The sequence below is a fragment of the Pristiophorus japonicus genome, chromosome 18 (assembly GCF_044704955.1).
Source record: "Pristiophorus japonicus isolate sPriJap1 chromosome 18, sPriJap1.hap1, whole genome shotgun sequence".
Taxonomy (NCBI): Eukaryota; Metazoa; Chordata; class Chondrichthyes; family Pristiophoridae; genus Pristiophorus; species Pristiophorus japonicus.
The window spans coordinates 24,211,779-24,229,662 of NC_091994.1; the positions used below are offsets into that span (position 1 = coordinate 24,211,779).

A 17,884-nucleotide genomic window follows, 5' to 3' on the forward strand; every position below is an offset into this window, starting at 1 on the left:
ACGTGTTCAATTAAAAGTGGATGCAAGCATATGGAAACAAATAGTTGTTTATCAAGCTTCAAAATCAATTTCAGATACTTGTCAGCCTTGGTCAAAGGCTGGGTTGAGGGAAGGAGAGAAGTGTCAGACATGTGTGGAGTGAAAGGAAACCCTATGCAGAATCACAAAACTGATGCTGTGAGTAAATGTATCGGGTCCCCTGTTTCAAAGCCGACTCAATGGATGTGCAGCTACATGAGGTGAGTATGATGAGGGTTGCCCAATATGGTACTTCAGGGCACTCCTCACCACCATTCACAGCAACAAGTAGCAAAAGTGGACCACTAGATGGAGACTAGCTAAAATGAATATCAAACCTAGGTGTACCCATGATTGCGTTGAGGGGGAGGACCAGAAATGTCCTCAGTAGTGGCATCTTTTGGAGGAATTGTGTCCATGCTGCCACTGGCATTGCCTAACTACCAGCCATTGGCCTTGCCCACCTGTCAGCAACTGGCATTGCCCACTTGTCAGCAACTGGCATTGCCCACCTGTCAGCAACTGGCATTGACCAGCTGCTAGCCGGTGGCATTGCTTATCTGACCTGCTCCACTCGAATGGAATCTGAAGAGCAGCTCAGGTACTTTGCACTGGTTACATTTGCACTAAATACATTTTCACTCTATTTACTAATTTCAGCAGTCCTGTGAAATCTTATTTACTGTAGGAATAACTAAACAGCTGCTCATTTGAAATGATTATAAGCGTAGCTTGTTTCAAGTGCTGGTGCTCTGCCTCTCGCCAGCTGAACAAATAGATTTTGATTGGAATAAGGCGCGAGCAGAGTTTTGTATTCCTGTATCCCTCAGCAATATAAACTCCTAAAATGGGTCACAGCGTTACTAAAAATAACAATCTATCTCGAGCATCAGCACTTTAAACACTCACCTGTTTAACGTTGAACTGCTGATGGTCGGAGTAGATGTGTCATTCTGTGATCATTGGGTTAGTAACTTTTTGTATGTTTTTTATGTGAGTAAATATTGCATCCATCAGGAAAAGGCACTAGTGTTAATAGCACCTACCAACTCCTTAAATGGCTTTAATGAGCAGTGGATGATAAATTAATGCCAGGACATTTATGCTAATACTTTTTGTCTACATATGGCCAAAAAACTGAGAGCAGTCGATGCTGCCATTGCTGGTTTCTTGGGTTCCTACTGATTTTACTGCAGTGTTTTATGGACTCTAGCAGTTTGAAAGCATATCCTCGTTTTTTTATGTCGTCCTCTGATCTTTTATTGCTCCTTTCCTTACATTTTGCTGACACTGTTTTATAGGTTTTGTAGCTCTGCATCTCTGCACTAAAAGTTATTCATTTCTGAGAAACTAAATTCCTTTGATTACAGATTGTAGTACTGTGGGAAATTAATCACATTTCCAAGAACTGCCTTGGCCAAACAACCATATGAAGCTGCGAAATGCAAGAAATCATTTACATTTGTGAGCATTAAGCAATCATTGAGAGAAGATGGGATTCAAACCTTGCTTTCGCATGCCAAAGAATAGTTCTTTAGGATAATTATCAGCTAAAGTGTTCTTTCAGTTGTTGATTACAATAACAACAACAACAACTTTTTATTTATATCGCGCCTTTAGTTCATTATGAACAATTTTCTTTCTTTCTAATTACATTTGTTTTTACTAAACAATGACTTTTGATTTCACAGAGGATAAAAGAAGGCAGTACTATTGACAGAATCAAGACAGTCTGCGTCGGAGACCACATAGAAGGAATAAACAATCAAACTATAGTAGGTTGTCGACACTATGAAGTTGCCAAGATGCTGAAAGATTTGCCTAAAGGCCAACCGTTCATACTTGGGTTAGTGGAACCAAGGAAGGCTTTTGGTGAGTCAATCAATGAACCTGCCCCACATTCTAATTACACATCATTAACATTTTATATATAAGACAACATTTATTTTGTTAAGATTACATTCTCGACCCATTCTCTAGAACCAATCCATCATGTAATGATGCAACAATTTACCAATGAATAATGTAGAAATGCCATTGTAATCCTAAGATTTATTAACTTCTTTTCGTTTTCACTGAGAAGAGTTATCATCCATTTACAAGGATCATATACACACATTAGTCAATTACTAGATGAATGTCTTGTTTAATTGGGCTGTGTTGGAGAGAACGTGGATAAAATATCAGATGTCTGGGCTTGTTATTTTTGTGTGAGATGTTCCAATCATAACAAATGCAGTGGATTGGATAAAGGCTGCTTCATAATTTATTTGAATTGATGAGGCTGTCAATAGCTGAGTGCAGTGGACTGGGGGGAAATGGCAAAAGTTTCCTATGCTAGCTGGCACCACTGGGAAGCGCCCTACTACAGGAGGGGCACTTCGGCCTGCCAATCCCAATGTCCATGTGCTTCCTCCACCTACAAGGCAAGTGTGATATATTCTTTACGACATCACAAACACACACATACAAGATGTCTCCAACAGGAACTTGTCAGGTGACCTTGTCACATGATGCTTTTATTGTATTTACAGCATCAGTTGCATTACCACAATAGTCCACTAGGTGGAGCAGTAGTCCACTGGATGGAGCTCTATATTGCACTTCTCCCTCTTAATGAAGAAGTAATCATAACAAATAAGCATCATACATAACTTGCATGGTTATACATAACAAAAGATATGGACTTGTTTTGCCTTATTTATAAATCAAACTTAACCATTGGTTTTCTGTCTCGAATAAAACCTTCCAGACTTGGTGTCGAATATAGACTCACTCTAGGCTGATCCTGAGGAGAATCTTTCTCCAAGGACAATCCTTGATCTACATTTGAACTCTCTATAACTTCAGACTGTTTGTCTGCCTGACTTGGACTCAGACTTAAATTCTGACTTTCTCCTGGACTTGTTTCGAATGCATCTGATGTAGGAGTTGTTACTGATACTCTACTTGTAATAACTCATCAGAAATAATCGAATCATTCCAATTTTCAACTCCTTCCACATCTGTAGGTAAAATCTGATCAATGTGAACAAACCTAACCTGTCCATGATCAAACATCTTGACCAAATATGTGCGAGGATCACATATCTTCACTATTCTTCCTGGTAACCACTTTAACTATTTATGGTGATGGTTCTTCACTCTAACATTCTGATTCAATTTCACACTTCTCTCTCTTATTCTACCTCTATCATGATTCTCTTTCTGTCTCAATTGTTTCTCTTCTACTGACTGTGCCAAGTTTGGCTTTAACGAGAACCTGGTTCGTGGCTGTCATTTAAGAAACAGCTCTGCTGGTGTTCTTACCAGTAGTTGTATGAGGAGTATTATGATAAGTAATTAGAAAATTAGCTAATTTGTGGTCCAACAACAACTGCCATTTTTTTGGATTTGGATCCAACATTTGCTTGATGAGGGCACGTTTTACAATTTGGTACTGTGTGCTATGCTGCACCATTTGAAGCAGGGTGGTACGGTGGAACCTTGGTATGTTTCACACCATTTCTGCTCATGACCTGTGAATATTCTTCTGAACAAAATTGTGGCCCATTATCAGACACAATTTCTTCTGGAAGGCCATATGAAGAGAGCAATCTTCACAAATTGTCCAGTGTTTTACTTGTTATTTTCTGCACCTCTAGCCACTTTGAATGGCTATCAATCACAATGAACAATTGTTGTCCTTCTAGCTCAGCAAAATCTATATGTAACCTTTGCCACACCCTGGGAGGCCATTTCTATATCTGTAATGGTACTGATGGTGGTTTCTTGCTTACCAATTAACATATTGTACACTGACTAATGATGTCCTCTCCTGTATCCATCCAAGCAGCGATTCGGCCGTCATCCCCTCCACCCCCCCCCCCACCCCAATGAAGCATCGCATGAGGAGCTCCTTGGCCAGGCGGCTTGGAGTCAGGAGGGGAAGGGGAAGGGGTAGAAGTAGGGAGGAGAAGCGGGGGTGAGGGGGGGGGGGTTGCTTTTTACAGAAATATTGATGATTTCAGACAAATGTTCAGTTTAAATGTTTTTTATTGAACAAAACCTTGTTGAGCATTGGCTCATATAGTTGCACCATTACACGCTGGTGATTCCTTAACATCAAAGGGTATAATCACACTTAACTTCAATCAACTTAAACTTTTACTGACACCAATGTGATGGCCACCATTGATGTATCACCTGCACACCCAGCGGTGTGTCAGCCTTGTAAATGACAACAACGTTCTTTCAGGCAAAGCGATTATTGATGAGCTCCCGATGTAAGGCTCTTGCAGCTATCATGCCACCACGAGCCCTTTCATGCGGTCTATAGGGGGGCATGGGCACAGCTTCAGCATCAGCCTGATTGTCTGGGCCAATGTCAGCGTCCACCTCCTCGTCCTCCGCTTCCTCTCTCTGGTGAAGTGGACTGTCAGACTCATCAGGCAATTCTTGTCCCCTCCTGATAGCCAAGTTGTGCAGCATGGAGCACACCACCACGAATTAAGCTACCTGGTCAGGGTGGTATTGGAGGTCGCCTCCTGAATGGCCCAGGCATCTAAATCACTGCTTCAGCTCTCCAACGGTTTTCTTCATGATATTGCGAGTGGCTCTCATTGTATCGCCTCTTGGCTTCAGTGTGGGTTTCACACAGTGGGGTCATCAGCCAGGTGACGAGGCCATATCCTTTGTCACCAAGCATTGACCTTGTGGCTGATTGTTAAACAAGCCAGATACAGTGCTCTCACACAGGATGTGAGCATCACGGATGTTGCCCGGAAATTGAGCATTCACTGCCAGTATAATTTGCGGGTGGTCGACAACAAGTTGGACAGTCAGCGAGTGGAATTCCTTGCAGTTCCTGAAAACCTCAGCATCCTGAAAAGGTGCCTGCATCATGATGTGTTTACAGTCTATTGCTCCCTGCACCTTGGAAAAGTTTGCAATTCTGGAGAATCCTAGAGCCCTCTCACTCTGTGCCTCCCTGGTCATACGGAAGCTGATCAAGTCTCTCCTGCGTGCATACAGGGCTTCAGTGATCTGTCTAATGCAGCAATGTGTGGCATGCTGAGAAAGTCCACAAATGTCGCCAGCTGTGGCCTGAAAAGAACCCGAGGCGTAGAACGACAGTGCCACGGTGACTTTGACCTCAACAGACAGTGCAGTACTGATGGTGCTGGCAGGCTGCAGATCTCCCCTTATGAGCTGGCATACCTCAGTGGTAACCTCTTTGTGGAAATGCAGTCTCCGAAGGCAGGTGGTGTTGGGCAAGTCGAGGTAAAACTGCTTTTGCCTGTACTTGCGGGGGGTGTAGCGACTGGTCCTCCTTATCAGTCTGGCACATCTTACATTGGGCACATAATGCTGTGGAGCATACCTTCGGCGATCTCGAGTCTACAGCATGCAATTGTTCACCAAGAGAGGGTGAGAAAGGACAGGCCCCATTGCAGTAGCTCTCTGTTTTCCACCGATTGGTCACAAACAATGAATGTTCTGACGAAGACACCTATTCAATTCCAATCGCTCACAGTATGGTCAAGATGTTTGTAGAGATATTCACATCAACTCCAATGACCTCCAGAGTACATCCGAACTCCCCCAGGGTTGAAGCACAGCAACCTTTTAAAGATTGCGAAATGTGATATAGCACATGGCATCCATAAAGCTGTGATTAGTTCCAGTTAGTTCCACTTTTTCTGGGTGTTTTTTTGGGCGAGCGATATTGTGGGCGATATGTGTGCGAGGTGGTGAAAGTGATGCTGGGCGATCTCTTTTTTGAATCTCGGCGTTAAATCAGTGTGGAAATTAACACTGGGCGATATTATGGGCGTTGATTTTGCTCATTCTGATGATTCCACCCAAAAAAAGAGGGCGGGCGGTATTATTTTTTCCCAGCGTTAAGCACATGGGGAAAGTAACGCTCGGTGATAAGTTTCTGAGAAATGCCTGTCAGTTTCCATTTTGTGGCTAAATGGCGATATCTGGGCATTATACGTAATTTCAGCGGTAAAATAGGCGTTAAGTGGGCGATAAGCATGCAAAAAAAGTGGAGGTTCTAGCCCTATATCTTTATCTATACCTGGCCACCATAAGTAACTGCGTGCAAAACTTGGTCAAGCAGATTCCCAGGTGCTGGTCATGAAGATCTCCTAATAATTTGGACCTGAACTTATTTGGGATAGCTACTCTTCCACCCCACATGATAAAATCTTTATCCACTGATAATTCATTCCTATGAATGAAGTATGGATGCATATCTTCCTCTGATACCTGGTTTGGCCAGCCATTTGCTATATAATCATACATCTTTGACATAACTGGGTCCCGTTTGGTTGCTCTACCAATCTCTTCAGCTGTGACTGGCAGTTCATCAATATGCGAGAAGTAGAACACTTTTTTGCTATTGGGTGTAACTTGTAATGGGAATGACAACCTGGACATAGCCTCAGCATTACTATCTAACTTAGGTACAACGACAATGGGTGTAGCTCAATTACTTAGATCTATCTTACGGATAATGTTCTCAGTCTTTAGTCTTTTGAGTTCTTGCTCAACTTTCTACTTCAGGACATATGGTGTGGGACGTGGCTTGCAGTAAACTGGTCTAGCGTCCTTCTGTACTCTGACACTTGCCTTGAAGCCTTGGATCAGACTGCCTGTTTCACAGAACACCTTCGAATACTTCTTGATGACATCATCTTTTGATGCAAATCTCGTTTCAACATGAAAAATCTTATTCCAATCTAGCTTCAGTGATCCCAACCAATTTCTACTTATCAAGGCAGGCTTGCCTCCTGCCATCACGAAGCGAGGCAAGCTCTGAAATGGATCCTTGTATTTCACTGGTACAGTGATACGTCCTACCACAGGGATTTGCTCTCCTGAATAGCCTCGCAGCTCTAGCTTCGACTTCTCCAGTGGAAAGCCACTCAACTTGTCGAGACATAGCGATTCCAGTACTATGCTCACAGATGCGCCAGTGTCGATTTCTATGGCTATCTTGGTTCTTGCAACGTCTACTTGGATGACGATACTTTGCGAATCGCTGTTAGGTACCCTCGTGCTCCTGCTAACGTGTATCTCCAGAACCTCCTCGTCCTGTTGCTTCTCTTACATGCTGTGCAGTGTCTGCCGATTTCTACTGATAGCCTTGAAAGTTGGTTTACTCTTCAGTCGGCATGCCTTTGCAAAATGTGCAGTTTTTTTGCAGAAGAAACACTCTGCCTTCACATATGGACAGCTTTGAGCAATGTGTTGTCCCAGGCACCGATAGCACGACTTCAATGCACTGTTACCCTGGCCAGTTGCTGAGGCCTTGGGGCCCAACTGCCTTTTACTTTTAACCTGCAGACGATTCACTTCGGTTGTCTGACGACTGGAAATGGTACGAAATCCTTGGCAGTATTGGTCGGCCATATCCATTGAAATAGCTGTCTCACAAGCTAAATCAAAAGTCAAGTTAGGAGTTGTCAACAACTTTCCTCTGATTGCTTCATTTGGAATCCCACAATCAAAGCGACCACACAATGTCCTGAAAGTTTCTGAAATGACAGTGAATGGATAGCTTCTTTAAAGCTACAATGTACTCACTGATACTCTCGTCATGTAATTGATCTCGTGTTCTAAAACGATACGCTCAGCAATTTCCAAGGGCTCAGGACTGTAATGCTATTCTAACTTGATTAGAATCTCTGTCCGTGGCTTGTCCTTTGGTTTGTTGGGAACAAGAAAATTTTTCAGGGTTTGATACACCTCGGGGCCTGCTTCAGTCAGGAAATAGCCCGTTTTCTTTCTAACACCACCAAGTTACAGTATTCATCATCGGGGACTTCAACAATACCATTTGCGGTGAAAAACATTTCTCGTCGCTCCAAAAGTCTCTTGGTCGCGATGGAATTCACCCAAGCACCCTATTATTCCCATATGCGCGGCCATCTGGACTCTGGCAATGTCAACAGTGTGCTTTAAATTTACCTTGGATTTTTAGCTGTTCTGCAAAACAAAAAACCTCTCTAAGTCTCTCTGTTGATTGGCAGGAATCACCCACCAGCACAATTTTCATCTTGGGAATCCAGAAATCCTATCCTCCATTCGCCAATGGGATATATTCTTTACGGCATCACAAACACACACATGCAAAATGTCTCCAACAGGAACTTGTCAGGTGACCTTGTCACATGATTCTTTTATTGTATTTACAGCAGCAGTTGCCTTACCACAGTAGTCTAATGGGTGGAGCAGTAGTCCACTAGGTGGAGATCTATATTACAGTAAGTATTTCATGCTCCTATGGTACAATGGAAGAGAGTGTGCCAAAAGCATTTATAATGCTTGAAATGATATCTCCTAGAGGAAACAGCAGTTCCCAACTTAGCTTTGTGGCATTCTTAATTGGCCCCATAAGAAATGTGAGAATCACTGATTAGAGAGAGCCAACATGAATTTGTGAAGTGTAGGTTGTGTCTACACTTTGAAACATTATGCCTAAAATATTGCAGTTTCCTCACCTACTTCCTTTAAAACCCTGGGGTGGATACAATCAGATGCTGCAAATTTGTCAGTCTTTAGTGCTATTATTATTTTTCAGAGGTAGAGTAGATAGAGTCTCTGAAGACAAGGACAAGGATTTTAAATGGGAAAACAAGTGGCCAGTATAGAACAATGAAGACAAGAATGATGTGTGATTAGGACTTAGTGTGAGACAGGATTCAGGCAACTGAGCTTAAAGTGAGTTGGAATTTGTGGAGGATGGAAATTCAGAGGCCAGCAAAGAGAGGATAGGAGCAACTGAGATAAATAAAGTGTAGCTAAGGGCGGCAGGGGGGAGGCAGGTGGAGGGTTGGAACAAGGCAGGGGCAGTGCCGGATGGTACTCAGTAAGATAATGTGACTAAAGGCTGATAAATCCCCTGGACCTGATGGCTTGCATCCTAGGGTCTTAAGAGAAGTAACGGCAGGGATTGTGGATGCATTGGTTGTAATTTACCAAAATTCCCTGGACTCTGAGGAGGTCGCAGCAGATTGGAAAACTGCAAATGTAACGCTCCTGTTTAAAAAAGAAGGCAGACAAAAAGCAGGAAACTATAGACCAGTTAGCCTAACATCTGTAGTTGGGAAAATGTTGGGAGTCCATTATTAAAAAAGCAGTAGCAGGACATTGGATAAGCAAAATTCGGTCAGGCAGAGTCAGCATGAATTTATGAAGGGGGAGTCATGTTTGACAAATTTGCTGGAATTCTTTGAGGATGTAACGAGCAGGTTGGATAAGGGGGACCAGTGGATGTGGTGTATTTGGACTTCCAGAAGGCATTTGACAAGGTGCCATATAAAAGGTTACTGCCCAAGATAAAAGTTCATGGGGTTGGGGATAATATATTAGCATGGATAGAGGATTGGCTAACTAACAGAGAACAGAGAGTCGGGATAAATGGTTCATTCTCTGGTTGGCAATCAGTAACTAGTGGGGTGCCGCAGGAATCAGTGCTGGGACCCCAACTATTTACAATCTATATTAATGACTTGGAAGAAGGGACTGAGTGTAACGTAGCTAAGTTTACTGACGATACAAAGATGGGAGGAAAAGCAATGAGTGAGGAGGGCACAAAAATTCTGCAAAAGGATATAGAAAGGCTAACTGAGTGGGCAAAAATTTGGCAGATGGAGTATAATGTCAGAAAGTGTGAGGTCATGCACTTTGGCAGAAAAAAAATCAAAGAGCAAGTTAATATTTAAATGGAGAAAGATTACAAAGTGCTGCAGTACAGTGGGACCTGGGGGTACTTGTGCATGAAACACAAAAGGACAATATGCAGGTACAGCAAGTGATCAGGAAGGCCAATGGAATCTTGGCCTTTATTGCAAACGGGACGGAGTATAAAAGCAGGGAAGTCTTGCTACAGCTATACAGGGCATTGGTGAGGCCACATCTGGAATACTGCGTACAGTTTTGGTTTCCATATTTACGAAAGGACATACTTGCTTTGGAGGCAGTTCAGAGAAGGTTTACTCGGTTGATTCCGGAGATGAGGGCGTTGGTTGACTTCTGAGGAAAGGTTGAGTAGGTTGGGCCTCTACTCATTGGAATTCAAAAGAATGAGAGGTGATCTTATCAAAACATATAAAGATTATGAGGGGGCTTGACAAGGTGGATGCAGAGAGGATGTTTCCACTGATAGGGGAGACTAGAACTAGAGGGCATAATCTTCAAATAAGGGGCCACCCATTTAAAACTGAACTGAGGAGAAATTTCTTCTCTCAGAGGGTTGTAAATCTGTGGAATTCACTGTCTCAGAGAGCTGTGGATGCTGGGACATTGAATAAATTTAAGACAGAAATAGACATTTTCTTAAACGATAAGGGCATAAGGGGTTATGGGGAGATGGTGGGGAAGTGGACCTGAGTCCATGATCAGATCAGCCATGATCGTATTAAATGGTGGAGCAGGCTCGAGGGGCTCTATAGCCTACTCCTGCTCTTATTTCTTATGTTCTTATGTAACGGAGGTAGAAATAGGCAGCTTTGGCTGTGTACGTGGCCAGGTAAGCGTATGGATTTATTGGCAAAAGGAATGGATTTTATGGCTATGTCTGAAAATGTTGGCTTTGGTCATTCCAATGCTCAATTGGAGGATGTTTTGACTCATCAACAACTCAATGTCAGATAAGGATTCTGTCAGCTGAGCTGGTCACTGTTGAAGCTGACTCATGCCTGCAGATGTTCTCACTGAAGCATAGCATATAGTTGGAGAAAATGAGGGGGCCAATGTCAGATCCCTGGGGAGCTCAAGAGGTAATTGTGCAGGGTTAGGAAGAGAAGCCATTGCTGGAGATGTGCTGGCTGTGCTGGAACAGGTAGGCGGCTGCAACTTGGGTAAGGAAACAAAATGTTCCTGATCACCATATGTGGACAGGATCAGACTTAGTTGTAATGTCCACATCCCCACTCCCCATTATGATAAAATAGCTCGCTGGCATGCAGTATATAGGCTTAAAGATGAAGAATAATCACCACATGGGAGGACAATCCGTGACCACAGAACCATATCCCAGCAAGAGCCAACATTTCCAGGAGATGGATGGAGAGGAGAGAAAGGGACAAAATCGTTTTTTTTAAACAAAATGTTACTGAATCTGGTTACTCTGTTCCTCTTTAATTGCCCTGCCCCCAATTTTATTACCTATCAACATCCTAACCGATTAGCTCTGTACCTCTGGCCCCTTTACTCAAATAGCAGAATGTTGTCTAGCTGCTGCAACTTTGAATTTGAACTTCACCTTTGTTTGCTAAACTTCTTTTGCAAGTTATAAAAAATGGTGTTGATGTTTTTGTAGATTCTGCATCCTCTTGGAGATACCATTCCAAGCATTGCACATGACCACTGCTTTTTGGCACACTCTCTTTCATTGTTCCACAGGAGCATGAAATACTTGCCTTGTAGGTGGAGGAAGCACATGGACATTGGGATTGCCAAACCGAGGTGCTCCGCAAGTGGTAGGGGGCTTGTCAGAGGTGCCAGCTAGAATCTACAGTGTGCAGTAGATGCTTTCATCTCCAGCTGAAAATTCTTGTATCTATCTGTCTATCTACAGCTGTTGAGCATTTCAAAAACTAATCTACTCATCTCAGTTAAAGCTGGGTGGTTTAGTCCCCGCTATATAACTGAAACCTCAATCAGACGAGCAACTGATTAGAATAACTATTGCTGGTTGTTTCAGTTTTGCAATAACTAAGATTATGGCCTAGAAATTTGGTATCGCCCCATTTGGGGGCGGTAACACTCGGGAGGGATGAGACTTTGCAGCAGGCGCAGAATTCTCGCCCCTCGTGAACATTTCGAGTTAGTCAAGCAGGGTGCCGGGCTGAGCGATCGCAACACTCAGCCTGACTGGAGCGGCAAGGAAAACAGCAGGTTTTTCTCCACAGCAGCCAGCCGCTTTAAATTTTGCCTCGGTAGCGGCCAACCATGATCCTTGAAGCTGTCGCTGTTAAGGCCTGGTGTAGCTTCACGGGGCGAAACCCAATTTAGGGGCCGGGTGCTAATGGGCAGAAGCGTATGGCAATGATGTCATTATCTCTGTTCGTAGGAGATTTTTTAAAAATTCGTTCCGGGATGTGGGCGTCGCTGGCAAGGCCAGCATTTATTGCCCATCCCTAATTGCCCTTGAGAAGATGGTGGTGAGCTGCTTCCTTGAACCGCTGTAGTCCATGTGGTGAAGGTACTCTCACAGTGATGTTAGCGAGGGAGTTCCAGGATTTTGACCCAGCGACGATGAAGGAACAACTATATATTTCCAAGTCAGAATGGTGTGTAACTTGGAGGGGAACTTGCAGATGATGGTATTCCCATGTGCCTGCTGCCCTTGTCCTTCTAGGTGGTAGAGGTCACGTGTTTGGAGGTGCTGATGATGAAGACTTGGCGAGTTGCTGCAGTGCATCCTGTAGATGGTACACACTGGAGCCACGGTGTGCCAGTGGTGGAGGGATTGAATATTGAAGGTGGTGGATGGGGTGCCGATCAAGCGGGCTGCTTTGTCCTGGATGGCGTCTAGCTTCTTGAATGTTGTCGGAGCTGCACTCATCCAGGCAAGTGGAGAGGATTCCATCACACTCCTGACTTGTACCTTGTAGATGGTGGAAAGACTTTTGGGAGTCAGGAGGTGAGACACTCACCGTAGAATACCCAGCCTCTGACCTGTTTTTTTTGTGACTGGTCCAGTTAAGTTACCGGTTAATGGTGATGGCTATTGATGGTGGGGGATTCAGCAATGGTAATGCCGTTGAATATGGTTAGATCCTCGCTTGTTAGCCCTGCCGCTAAATTCCCGCCAAAATTAGCGGGAGTCGTTAGTGGTGCTGCTCCCGGTCACAAAGTCATTTGCGCAAATGCATCCAATTTTTTCTCCTCCTAACTATCTATCTATCCATCTACCTGTACATTGACATCTTCTGATTCCACCATTTGTAGAGTTTCAGTAGACAGTGTTGATTAAGTGTGTAATGAGAATAGGCTAGACTGCTGACCAATGTTCCCTCTTATTTATTTTTTCGGTGCACGGGCTCTTTAGCCGGCTTCGTGGTCCGTTTCAATTTCTGTGCGTGTGCGGTTTTTCCCAGACAGAAGCTGGTGAATGGCTTCCGCGGGACCTCAAGATCGCCGTGTGGCTGTGTAGCTTAACGGGAGCATTGCTGCTGACTGATGTTATACAAGTTTCATTCTTTACCCTCTGGTTATTGAAGTCCACTTCTAGCCTAGTGGCACTAATGAAAGTATTCTTCCTTTCCCCAAGTTGTTCTCATTTAATAGTTTTTAGTGATTTAGAGATTACTCCTTCTCAGCAATACTCTCCGAAATAAAATCTTGCATCATCCTGTAGCAGCTGTTCAGCAGCCCAACTGTAACTCCATCAGATCTATTTAAACTACAACCATTTGCATAAATTTGAAATCCTAACCTGCTACCTTGAAAGACGATTGCTTAGGCACCTGCATTTTTAATTTGGGTTGGTAAAAATAGAGCGAAAGTAGGTTTTACTGCTGATTGAGAAAGGTTTAATTGTAGGTTAATATTTAAGGTTGTTTCAAGATGGTGTTAGAAGTAGTGTCGCTTTTATGATAGTATTTATTGTTAGTTTAAACATATTCAGAATTTAAATGCAGCTTTAATTGGTAACAGCAGAGCACAAACACATTCCATTATTCATTACTTATCTTCAGCTTTTTATTTATTTATGAGGTGCTGCAATTCCGGTAAAAGCTTTTCTGTGCCAATCACATCTTTGAAACTGTTCTTAGTGCAAGGCTTGCAGCACAGTCGCATGTCCATTGCTCCCATTGACTCCCCACTCCCGTTAATCTCCTGCACATGTGGATTTAAGCAAGGATGCCATTTCTGACATACGCATATTTGGGAGTTGGCTGAACAGCTGCTTTACATCAGCCCTTGAAATTAAATAGCGCTCCTAAGGGAGTGAGCTCTTCAAGTGTTTCCAATCTCCTAGATTTTATGTCATAATGAGGAACATATTGTCGAGTCCATAGGGTTTCTCTATTTAGCTGTTGTTTTATGTATATTACAGTGCAGGTCCGACTACTGGGTGCAATGGAATGCGGCGGCCCATCCTGCGAAATTCAGCTCTTTGCCATTTTTTTTCGAGTGGGGTGGAAGTTGGTCATTATGGGGACGGGAACGGGGGGGGGGGAGGGGGGCGGGTGGAGGTGGGACAGAGTCTCTGCCGCTGTCAGACATCAGCGTGAGCTGGTGACGTTTGTGCTGGCCTGTCACAACGTCAGTCCCCTTCAGTTAAAGGGGAGTGCCGCTGCGAGCTCTGCATGTTTTTAAGTTAGGTCCACTGGGCCACCAGGGAGGGTTTCGGCCGGGCCAGCGGCCTGGCACCCAAGAGTGGGTGCTAGGCTGCCTGTTGGCGGCCCGGCCGATCCTGGCAGCATAATTGCTGGCCGCCCACTAACAAGGAGTGAACCGACACAAAAAGCTGTCGGGGGCACCGATCAGCAGCCGGAAGACTTTTTGAGGTGAATTTCTCTCCCGGGACGGCTCCGTTGCAGTGCGTGCTCTGATGACGTCTTTAACGACGCATCAGCAGGAGCAGGACGGAAGTGGGGGGAGCGGGGCAGATCTCCGCATCGCAGCAAAAGGCACGGAGCTGAATTTTGTTAACGGCATCCATTCCGCTGCAAGTCGGCGGCCGTTCCGCACCGCCCCTTGGCCATCGCTTTCCGGCAGCCAGAGGCCTTATCGGGAGGCCAAATTTCAGCCCCAAAGGATGTTGGCTTGCCCTGAAACATGAAGCACTGCACATGTACAGGCACATGCACATTGTGTCGTGTATCTTTATGTGTGTAGATGTGCAGTGAGTATTTATAAATTGAGATTACACACCAGTGGATTATCTGTCAGTCCAACGAGTGGGACTTGTGTAGGCAGGTAAATATAAGCAATAATGTCATATGCCACAATGGAATTTGAGGGTATTTTGTTGACTCTAGCTTTTAGATTTTTGCCCACATAATACAAATCCAATGGAAGACCAGAATCTTGGATTGGGCTTGCTCTTGCTAGCACAGCTAAGACCATTACTGCCCCAGCAGATCTACACTTGATTTTTTAGTACCACTAATGTGATGCAAACTCAGTGCTAAAGTCATATATGATGCATGTTATATCAGAGGCAGTGGTGACTGTTGCATTGAGGGGCTACTGTGTTCATGGACTTGTCTCTTGTTTCCTTTCCTTTCCTTTCCAGCCCCACTCCAGGACTTGAGCTCATAATGTGGCTGACACTTCAGTGTAGTACTGATGCAGTGCGATCTCTCCTTGTAATTTAGCCCTTGGAGTCTGGGTATCATTCTGGTAAACCTACACTGCACTCCCTCCAAAGTCAATAAATCCTTCCTAAGTTGTGGTGTCCAGAACTGCTCACAGTACCCCATGTGTGGTCTAACCAAGGCTTTGTATAGCTGCAGAACACCTTCTACCCCCTTGTATTCAAGTCCTCTGGATAAAAAGGCCAGTATTCCATTAACCTTTTTGATTATTTTCTGTACCTGTTCATGACATTGTAGTGATCTATGCACCTCAACCCCCAAGTCTCTTTGGACTTCCACTGATTTTAGATTTTCCCCATTTAGAAAGTACACTGTTCTATCCTTTTAGGTCCAAAGTGGATGACCTCAAATTTGCCTACATTGAAATCCATTTGTCACAGTTTTACCCATTCACTTAATCGCTCCATATCCCTTTGTAATGTTATGCTTTTATCTACACTGCCTACATTGCCGCTTATCTTGTAAAATCCAAAAATTTGGATATATGGCTTTCTATCCCATCAGCTAAGTCGTTAATAAATACAGTGAATAGTTGAGGCCCCAGCACAGATCCTTGTGGGACAATATTTGTCATATCCTGCCAATTAGAGTATCTGCACATTATCCCTACTCTCTGCCTTCTGCCGCTTAGCCAATTTCCTAACCAGGTCAATAAGTTGCCTTCAATTCCATCGGCTTCAACCTTAGTTAACAGTCTCTTATGTGCGACTTTATCAAATGCCTTCTGGCAGTCCATATAAATAACATCCATAGACATTCCCCTGTCCATTACTTTAGTCACCTTTTCAAAAAATTCACTCAGGTTCGTCAGGCTGGACCTGCCTTTCACAAATCCATGCTGGCTCTCTCTGATCAGCTGAAAATAGATATTTATCATAAGCTTCCTTTCTCTGTTTCATTTCAATCTCAATATCTTTAGTCATCCAGGAAGCTCTAGCTTTGGCTGCCCTTCCTTTCTCCCCCCCTCATGGGAATGTGTCTACTCTGTACCCAACCTATCTCCTCTTTGAAGGCCTTCCATTGCTCATTCACTGTTTTACCTGCCAATCTTTCATTCCAATCCAGAAAATGCTGGAAATGCTCAGCTGATCAGGCTGCATCTGTGGAGAGAGAAACAGAGTTAACATTTCAGGTCGATGATCTTTCGTCAGAACGTGAAACATTAACTCTGTTTCTCTCTCCACAGATGCTGCTTGACCTGCTGAGTATTTCCTGCATTTTCTGTTTTTATATCAGGTTTCCAGCATTCGCAGTATTTTGCTTTCGATTGCAATCCACTTGGGCCAATGCTGGGGATGTTAGCCTGGGCGAGGACACCCTGAGCCTGTCCTCCCAGGGGATTTTCAGGATCTTGCGGAGACATCGTTGGTGATATAACTCCAGCGACTTGGGGTGTCTTCTGTACATCGTCCATGCCTCTGTACATCGCTGGGCAGGCCACATAGTTCGCATGCCAGACACGGGGCTCCCTAAGCAATTACTCTATGCGGAGCTCCTTCACGGCAAATGAGCCAAAGGTGGGCAGCGGAAACGTTACAAGGACACCCTCAAAGCCTCCCTAGTAATGTGCGACATCACCACTGACACCTCGGAGTCTCTGGCCGAAGACCGTCCTAGGTGGAGAAAGTGCATCCGGGAGGGTGTTGAGCTCTTCGAATCTCAACGCCGCGAGCGTGAAGAGGTCAGGCGCAGGCAGCGGAAGGTGCGACAAATCAGTCCCCCCCCCCCATTTCCCCCGACGAATGTCTGTCCCACCTGTGACAGGGTCTGTGGCTCTCGCATTGGACTGTTCAGCCACCAAAGGACTCACTTTAGGAGTGGAAGCAAGTCTTCATCGATTCCGAGGGACTGCCTATGATGATGACTTGGGTCAGACCGCTTTTCAACTCACTGAAGTTAGTCCTCCTCCAGTTGAATATTTTCACATTTGATTTTACCTTGTCCTTTTCCATAATTACTCTAAACCTAATGATACTGCTATCGCTGTTTCACAAATGCTCTCTAAAACTTACTCCACTTGCCCCACTTTATTTCCAGATTGAGATCCAGCATTGCTTCCTTCCTCATTGGGCTGGAAACACACTGATCAAGAGAGTTCTCTTGTACACATTTCAGGAATTCTTCCCCCTTTGTTCCCTTTAGATTGTTATTTTCCCAGTCTATATTCGGATAATTGAAGTCCCCCATTATCACTGCCCTAAAGGATAATGTCACACTCCCTTTTGAAAGCAGTGATTGAGTCTGCCTCCACCACCCCTTCAGGCAGTGCATTCCAGATCATAAGCAGTCGCTGTGTAAAAAAGATTTTTCTTATGTCGCCTTTGGTTCTTTTGCCAATCACCTTAAATATGTATCCTCAACCCTTCTGTCAATGGGAACAGTTTCTCTCTATCTACCCTATCCAGACCCCTCACGATTTTGAAAACCTCTATCAAATCTCCTCTCAATCTTCTCTGCTCTAAAGAGAACAACCTCAGCTTCTCCAGTCTATCCACGTAACTGAAGTCCCTCATCCCTGGAATCATTCTTATAAATCTTTT

At 44.2% G+C, this 17,884-nt stretch overlaps 2 protein-coding genes across 4 annotated transcripts in view; one reads left to right on the forward strand and one right to left on the reverse strand.

Moving 5' to 3' along the window:
- Positions 1 to 17,884, reverse strand: part of LOC139228607 (inactive tyrosine-protein kinase PEAK1) — a 138,319-nt gene that overhangs the window by 117,211 nt on the left and 3,224 nt on the right. For 2 of the 3 annotated variants that reach the window (XM_070859787.1, XM_070859786.1), the window contains exon 2: positions 16,385 to 16,444. The exons of the other annotated variant lie outside the window; for it this stretch is intronic. The gene's annotated coding sequence lies outside the window, so the exon portion shown is untranslated. The remainder of the gene's footprint in view (positions 1 to 16,384; positions 16,445 to 17,884) is intronic. 3 annotated transcript variants of the gene reach the window in all.
- The window catches only part of LOC139229001 (PDZ domain-containing protein GIPC3-like), an 88,300-nt gene that overhangs the window by 10,947 nt on the left and 59,469 nt on the right, over positions 1 to 17,884 (forward strand). Inside the window, exon 3 of the mRNA XM_070860667.1 lies at positions 1,710 to 1,890. Coding sequence (XP_070716768.1) covers positions 1,710 to 1,890 — 181 coding nt within the window. The remainder of the gene's footprint in view (positions 1 to 1,709; positions 1,891 to 17,884) is intronic.